The sequence below is a fragment of the Chrysochloris asiatica genome, unplaced genomic scaffold, assembly GCF_000296735.1.
Source record: "Chrysochloris asiatica unplaced genomic scaffold, ChrAsi1.0 scaffold00007, whole genome shotgun sequence".
NCBI classification, from domain to species: Eukaryota; Metazoa; Chordata; class Mammalia; order Afrosoricida; family Chrysochloridae; genus Chrysochloris; species Chrysochloris asiatica.
The window spans coordinates 4,443,956-4,452,157 of NW_006408525.1; the positions used below are offsets into that span (position 1 = coordinate 4,443,956).

General features: G+C 43.5%; 1 protein-coding gene across 1 annotated transcript in view; it reads right to left on the reverse strand.

The window, feature by feature from the left end:
- The window catches only part of GAS2L2 (growth arrest-specific 2 like 2), a 7,840-nt gene extending 6,973 nt beyond the window's left edge, over nt 1-867 (reverse strand). Inside the window, exon 1 of the mRNA XM_006832334.1 lies at nt 460-867. Within this exon, the coding sequence (XP_006832397.1) occupies nt 460-844 (385 nt within the window). The 5' untranslated portion in view covers nt 845-867. The remainder of the gene's footprint in view (nt 1-459) is intronic.
- Between the last annotated feature and the right edge of the window lie 7,335 nt (nt 868-8,202).

Sequence of the window (8,202 nt, forward strand, 5' to 3'; positions counted from 1 at the left end):
CTAGAATTCCTTTGCCTCAAAATTCTTTTTGGAGACTCTTCAACTCTCCCTCCTCTGGACAGCCTTTCAGCCTTTACCTGCACCTCATCAGGTAGCTGTTTGCTCCCCTGGCTCCCCAGCACACACCTCTAACTGAGCATTTAGCACCATAGACTGTAATTTACAGACTGGCACACTTCTCTCTCTTCGGAGACCATGAGCTCCTTGGGCACTGGGTCTAATTCCTATGTCTTTCTTGCCCAGCATGATGCTCAGCACAAAGGAGCTAGTCACTACTCAATATATGATTTTTAAACAATTTAATCAATCAGCACATTTATTTGTGGAGGCTTTACTAGGAGATGGGGAACCTGAGAAAAGGGATGAGCTGGCCTAAGGAATATCTGGAAGGAGGACTCAGGATGTTCCCACCAGGTAAGGGCGGCCCCGAGGAAGACCAGAGGAGTCTGGGGTGGTTACCTTGGATGCCCATCTCCTTGCGACACCACTGGATAAAGTTGGAGACATTGTCTCGTGCCTGGAAGGTGCCCGGCTGGGCGGCCCCATTGCAGAAAACTCCAGCCTGGGGCACAGGGATTCTTTGGGCTTGAGCAGGAGCCTCAGCCAGGAAGTCCAAGGCAGCCTCGGTGACAACGTTGGCATGCCGGCACAGCACCAGACCCGTCTCTAGTACCTGCAGGAAGTTGGCCCTGTCTATGTCCAGTCCGTAGAGGTCCCGCAGCCACTCGGCCAGGTCTTCCTTCATGGCTTCCAGATACTGCTCGCTGGACTTAAAGGGCCGGATGCTGCACACAGGAGGCCCCAGGCTCCTGGATCTCCTCCTGAGCTCCCTGGGCTGGAACATATCTCCACCGTCAGCAGGGGAGGAGGGGGGCCCTCCTTTCTCTCACAGCTGGTCTTCACTCTTGCCACCTGCTGAGTCTTGGCCCTGTCCTCCCTGACTCAAGGGTTCTCCTTCTACCCTCTTTGAGCCCAAAACGTCAGGCTCTGCTATTTGCCACTAGCTTCAGCCCCCAGGCCAGGCCCAGCTCCTCATCCCCCCACATTCCTCAGTGCCTGACAGAATTTTCTCTGTCTTGCAGGGACCTCACTCCCTGAGGAGGTTGGGACACGCCTCTCTCTGCCCCCTCCCCCCCAGGACTGGACAGGTCCAGCTGCCTGCTGTCCACCCCCCACGGGCCACACAGAGCCTGCTGTGGCTGTTTGTCTCTCTACTCTGCTTCCTTTTCCTCTCCTTGGAGACAGTGGCTGCTACAAACACTCCTTGTTAACCCTCCCTGCAGAGCCCGCCCAAGAGCAGATGAAGGGGAAGAGAATCGGGTTGGCTTTTCTCTCACCAGGTTGATAGGGGGGGCTCCTGGGGAACATGGGAGAAAGTCAGGGAGAGAAGTTGTACCTTCTGGTATCTGGTGGATGTGGTAGGATGGGGTGACAGGAACACTGTTCTAAATCCCTGTGAACATTCTCCCCAGTCCCTGTGCCTTAGTTTCCTCGACTGTAAAATAGGAATCATAAGGTATTGTGAGGAATAAAGTGTGTGAAAGTTTAAGGCCATTGGGATACACACATGTGTGTGTGCGTGCACACACACTCAAGCACACGCAGGATTGGGTGGTGTCAGCTCTCAGTGATTTGCCCAGCAGCCTTATCTACACTCACAATTGCCAGTTTCTTTGGAATATCTGCTCTACCTCCCAACCCCCACGCCACCCCTGATTCTAACCATGTGATTCTTCTAGAGCGGGTGGTCAAACACCTCATCCCAGTGTCAGATTACCCAATAAGCAAAGTAAGCATGGGCTTACTTGTGTTTACTTACTAATCCGTAGTGAACAATTTTACATTGTTTCGCCACATCAAAGATTCTGCTTCTAGGTGTGGCTGGCATCTGGCTCTTTCCCAACCCTTTAGCCCCTTCCTATAGAATCAAAGTTTCTTTTAAAATCTGCAGTCCCTGACAGAGTCCCAGTAGTTGAGTAATCTGTAGTGAACAGTTTCACGTGTGGTCTGTGAAACTGTTCACTATAGATAAGTAAGCAGTAATAAGCCCATGTTTACCTTGCTTACTGGAAATTCTACCCTCCTTCACTTTCATGTCCATAATATTCATTCATCCAACAACAGCAAACATTTCTTGAGCATACACTGTGTGTCAGGCACTATTGTCATCCTGGAGATACAACAGTGAACAAAGACCACTTGGTCTCTGGAGGTTACCTACATTTTATTTTAATTTTTGGCTTTTTCAAACAGAAATTGATTTTCTGAGTTTAGGGGGGCTAGCAGTTGAAACGCAGGGTGCTGGCTCTAGGGAAAGCCTTCCTTTCTCTGTCAGTTCTGTAGGGGAAGGTCCTTGTCTCTTCTAACTTGGAACTTCTGACCTGGGTGATCATCATGTGACTTGCCATCTCTCTTCCTTTCTGACTTACATTTTAGTGGGTGATGGGTAACAGATAATAAATAAATCTATAGTAAATCAAGTGGTGTAACTTCCAGGGGTAAAATGGGAACCTAGAGGAGATGAGGGGAGGTACAATATTATATAAGGTTTCAGGAATGACTTCATGAGATATTTGAGCAGAAACCAGAAAGACAGGAGGTAGCAAGCCCTGAGTGTATCTGGAGAAGACGGAATGCTTAGACAGAAGGAACAACCAGGGCAAAGTCCCTAAGACAGAAGCATGCTTGGCATATTCCAGGATTAGCAAAAAGAGGTAGGCTGTGAGGCAGAGAGGAAAAATGGGGGCCCAGCTCATGTAGGGTCTTTTAGTAGCAGGTAACTAAAAACTTTGGCTTTTTCTGAGTGAAATACAAAATGCACTGGAACATTCTGAACAAAGTACTCAAGGGCCGAGTGGAATCCAGGATAACAGTTAGGTCATTGCAGTCACTCGGGCATGAGCTGATTGATGGTGACTTTGACCAGGATGATGACAAATGGTCTCATTTTATATAACTCTCAGAGTTAATAGAATTGGTCGAAAACCTGGTTTCTCAACCTCAGCATTATTGACATTTTGGGCCAGATAATTTTTTGTTGTGTGGGCTGTCAGGGCTGTCTCTGTCATTGTTGGCTGGTTAGCAGCGTCCCTGCCTCTACCTACTAAATGCCAATAGCACCAACTCCAAGTAGTGACAACCAAAAATGCCTCTAGACTTTGCAAATGTCCCTGGGGAGTGGGGAGAACTGGCCCTGGTAGAGAACCACTGCTCCAATCAGAGTCCTTCCTGAGATCTGAGACTTGGAGTTTACAAGGGCAGGTTCTTTTCCTTCTCAGAAAGTTAAGCTTTTAAGGATGTGTCTGGAGCCATGGAGAAAGCCGGTTGGCAATAGACAAGAACAGAGCTGGTATGCAAAGAGAACAGAGAGACCTCTGAGGCTGCTGGAACAGAGAGAACAAAGGACAGAGGGTCCTGACAATGCTGGAACCTTTGGTTCTGTTGTGTTAGGTCAGCCATATGTCTGCCTCTATCAGTTAGGGTCAAGCTAAACTGCTATAATAAAGAGACCCCTAAAACAGTGACCCACACAACAGAGAAATTTAATTCTTTCTCAAAAGTAGGCAGAAGATCCAAGTTCAGCAGGTGACTCTATGCCATGAGGTTTTCCAGAGACCCAGGTTCTTCCTATCTTGTTGCTCCTTAGGCTGTTGCTATTACTAATGTTCCGCAGCATTTGTCCTGCCTTGGGTTGCAGTAAGGATGAGCAGAGAAAGTAGGTTCAATCAACTTCCTTCCGAAGGATGTTGTTGTTATTAAGTGCCATCAACTCAGTTCTGACTCACAGCAACCCTGTGTAGGCTTCCCAAGGAGTGACTGGTAGATTTGAACTGCTGATCTTGTGTTTAGCATTCCAGTGCTTACCCTACAACAGGACACCAGGACTCCTTTTAAAGGATATGATGTGGAAATTGTACACATTTCTGGCCAGCATGTAGTCATTTGGCCACAACTAGCTTCAAAACCAGTGATGATGAAATTAAAGAATTCTACCAACTTCTTCAGTCTGAAATTGATAAAAAAATATAATTAAGATATATTGATAATTACTGGCAATTGCAATGAAAAGGTTGGAAACAAAGAGGAAGGACCAGTAGTTGGAAAGTATGACTTTGCTGATAAAAACGATGCTGGAGATCACATGATAGAATTTTATAAGACTAATGACTTGTTCATGGCAAATACCATTTTTAAATAACAGAAAAGATGACTACACACATGGCCCTAATCAGATGGAATACACAGAAATCAAATTGACTACATTTGTGGAAAGAGGTGGTGGAAAAGCTCCATATCATCAGCCAAAACAAGGTCAGGGACAGACTTTGAAACAGTCTCATATACAAGTTCAGGCTGAAGATGAAAAATTTTAAAAATGTGATCTCTAGTTGGCAGCCACCTACCCTACAAGTATTCAGTGATGATTCCTTTTGGTAAAAGAAGAGGTCGAAGAGAAGGGGACAGTTAATAGTCACAACCATATTGCCTTTAGTAGACTTTGCTTAAAGGGTCAGATAGTAAATCTTTTAGGGTTTGAGAGTCATATGCTGCATGTGTCACTTATTCTTCTTTGTGTGTGTGTGTGTGTTTTCTTTAATAGACTTATTATTTACATTTGGTACATAGTGTTATATCTACCGCAAACAACCCAAACACCACCTGTGCCCCTGCTAGCATGCATCCCCTAGGGGAATCATCCCTGCTGGCTCCTAGTGGACCACACAAGTATCCTATAGCCCATGCAAACCTGCCTCAGTAGTCCCCTATCTACTTTGTTCTTTCTTCCTTCTCTCTTTCTTGTGTATTGTCCTCCCCAACACTGTAACTATGATGTGTCTCTCCCCTACCCTGTGTCTACTGTGTCCTCACCCCATAACCAATAAATAATTTTTTTCTCCTTTTAATATGTATATCTTTTCTTAAGCTTTTACAATAATGGTTTTAGGAAATATTTCTCCTTTTGTGACTAATTTCACTCAGCATAATGCCCTCAAGGTTCATCCATGTTATGTGGCAGCTTGCAGCTTCCTTGTTATTCTTTTTGTGTGTTTATTATTATTATAAAATTTTATCTTATAGCTTTTTTTATTTTTAAGTATAAGAACCATTCTTAGTTTAAGTGTCCTACAAAAGCCACCTGTATGCCAGATTTTCATATTTAATGGACAGTAGTTTGTTAACCTCTGGTTTAACATGAATTAATAAATTCCTTTTTGTCTTTTTCAGGTAGGCATATTTATCTATTTGGTTGTTTTTTTTGTTTGTTTGTTTTTGTTTTTAACTACTCAGGATATAAATGGTAAATGGAAGAGAATTGAGATAGGCATCTAGTGAATTCTGAATATTTGTTGAGTGGACATAGTTTTCATTTGAAAGATATAATGAAATAGAATTTGAGCTTGGTGAAATGGAAAATTGTGTGTTCATACTTTTGCTAGGTCAGAGAACATCCTAGTCTGTCAGAAGGCACAGATGGGGCAGTGGCAACATCCATTATTATTAAACTCATTTAAGCTGGTTTGCTGTCAGTTACATTTAAAATGAATATATAAGAAAAAAAATTAAGTTAAATAAATGGTGATCTTGTCTCCCACCTGCTCCTACAGATTTTACCTGTAACCTATAAATGAGTCCTGGTTTGGTAATGTAGGATAAGTACTGCACTGCAAACCACAAGGTTGGTGGTTCAAACCCACCAGTGGCTCTGTGGAAACCCTATGCAGGGTTGCTGTGAGTTAGAGCTGACTTGATGCCAACAATATAAAGGACAGTTCTGTTTTATAATCCAGCTTCTGAGCCCCCATGTTTGTTGGGGGAGTTCCCCACCATAGATTCTGGTTCTCCCTCTGGGGTCCTGTCATGTTTTTAAATGTAGTCATTCAATAGTTCCCTCTGAGCACTGCATCTTAGTAAGTTTTAACAAGTTGTGCTTTAATCTTCATTTGATTCTAATGTTTTACAAGTCTTCTCTGATTTCTCTCTTGATTTCTTCCTTAATCTCTTGGTTGATTTCTATATATTTGTATATTTTGATTATTTTTCCTTCTGTGATTAATTTCGAGTTTCAGTCAGAGAAAATACTTTGAATGATTTCAATTTTTAAAAATTTGAGACATTTTTGTGACCTAACATATGTAGTCTTGATGTGATGCTGTAGGATAAGCAATGAACTGCTAACTTAAAGGTCATTAGTTCAAACTCACCAGCCGCTCCTCAGAAACGCTTTACAGGATCCTTATGAATCGGAATCGATTCCACAGCACTTAACAACTATAACGTAGGGTCGTGCCTTCCCGCTGCAGTGCAGGATGGAGTGGCTGATCTCCGATCTGTGTCCCTACGTCCTCCGGGAACACCCCTAAGTACTACGTACTCGTACTCCGTACTCCGGGCTCTACCGCAGACTCCCTGGCCCCTTCAGGAAGGAGGGGAGGTGGTGGGAGACCACAGGGATGGAGGGAGGCACCACTTAGCGAGTTGCTCTGTGGCCAGGTCTGGATAGCTGGTCTGGCAGTCCAGTGTTCAGCCCCAGCCAGTTTTCAAAGGTCGCTTGCATGCCCCAATCGGCTGTAGGTCAGCGGGGCCTCCGAGGAGGAGACCAGGTTCAAAGGGCACAGGAGGCCCAGGAGCGGTTGTAGCTAGGAGGAGTTTAATTAGAGTTTAATTTATGTATTTTGAGGCTCTTTCATTGGAAGCATAGATATTTATTATGGTTATGTTATTTTGCTCAACTGACCCTTTAATCCTGTGAATATGTCCTTCTTTGTCTGTTTTGCTGGCTTTTGCCTTAAAGTTTATTTCATCAGAGATTAATATTGTCACCCCTGTTTGTTTTTGTTTACCATTAACTTGATATATATTTTCCAACCTTTAATTTTTAATCTGTTTGTCTTTGTGTGTAAGGTATGTCTCTTGGAGACAGCATATTGAAGGATCCTATTTTCTTATCCATTCTGTTCTTTATGTTTCTTGGCTGGTATATTTAATCCATTTGCGTTCAGTATAATTAGCAATAGGTCTGAATTGATTGATGTCATTTTTCTGTGTGTTCTTTTATGGCGCTGCTGGATTCTTTGCTCCACATAATTTTCTATACTAAGTTCATTTCTTTTGTGACTCTTCATTTACTTTTCTGTTCTGTTAATGTTTACTGAATCTTTCTGGATTTCCTCTGTTTTTGTTTTGTTTTCGATGTGCAGGTATATATTACCTTGCAATTTTTTCCCTGCTTAAAACAGTCTGTTTATTTTGAAACCTACAGAGATAATACACTGGACTGCAAGGTCAGTTTGAACCGCAAGGTCGGTGAGTCAAACCTACCAGTCACTTCTCAGAAACCCAATACAGACTTGGATCCAACCTGATGACCTTCAACAACAATGACATCTATAGTATTCCCTCTTTGTGCTTTGTTGACTTTATTATACATTGATATCTCTGGTTCCCTATTTTCACTTTTGTAGGTTTGTTTTACTTTAAACACTTCTCTATCTGGATTATGGAGTCCTGATATGGCGCTGTGGGCTAATGCGCTGGACTGCAAAGTTGCTTTGAACTACAAGGTCACCAGCCACTCCTCGGAAACCCTATACAGGGTCGCTATGAGTCGGAACCAACTCGACGGCCCTAAACAACAACAACAACAAAGTCTGGTCCCTGAGATTTATTAAGTGCTATGTGGAATATGTTTCTTTTTTTTCTTCTGTTTGAATGTTGTGATTGACATATGAATTCTACTGATCTAACTCCAATTGTCCAAATGGTTTTAGGTCCCAAATTAGCAATGCTGACTTGCAATCAGGATTTTATAGAGACAGAGGAGGCGTCCACAGTCTACAGCTGTGCCTCTGCATGGGCTTCCAGGATAGTGGCTCCACAGTGAAGAGCAGTATCCTGCTCCTCTGTAGCCTATTTCTAGTCTAGCTCCTGCTGTCTGTGTTGGTCTACTCTCAATGGCATGGGTCAGTCGAGAAACCTAAAATCTTTGTAGGTTTCATCTACAGTAAAGCAGTGGTCTTGTTGTTGTTGTTGTCAGGTGCTATCGAGTTCATATTTTCGTTCATGCACAGCAGAACGAAACAATGTCCGATCCTGGGCCAACCTCACTACCACTGTCACACTTGACACCATCAATGATGCCACCTGGCTGATCCATCTCGTTGGGGGTCTTCCTCTTTTTCTCTGACCCTCCACCTTACCCAG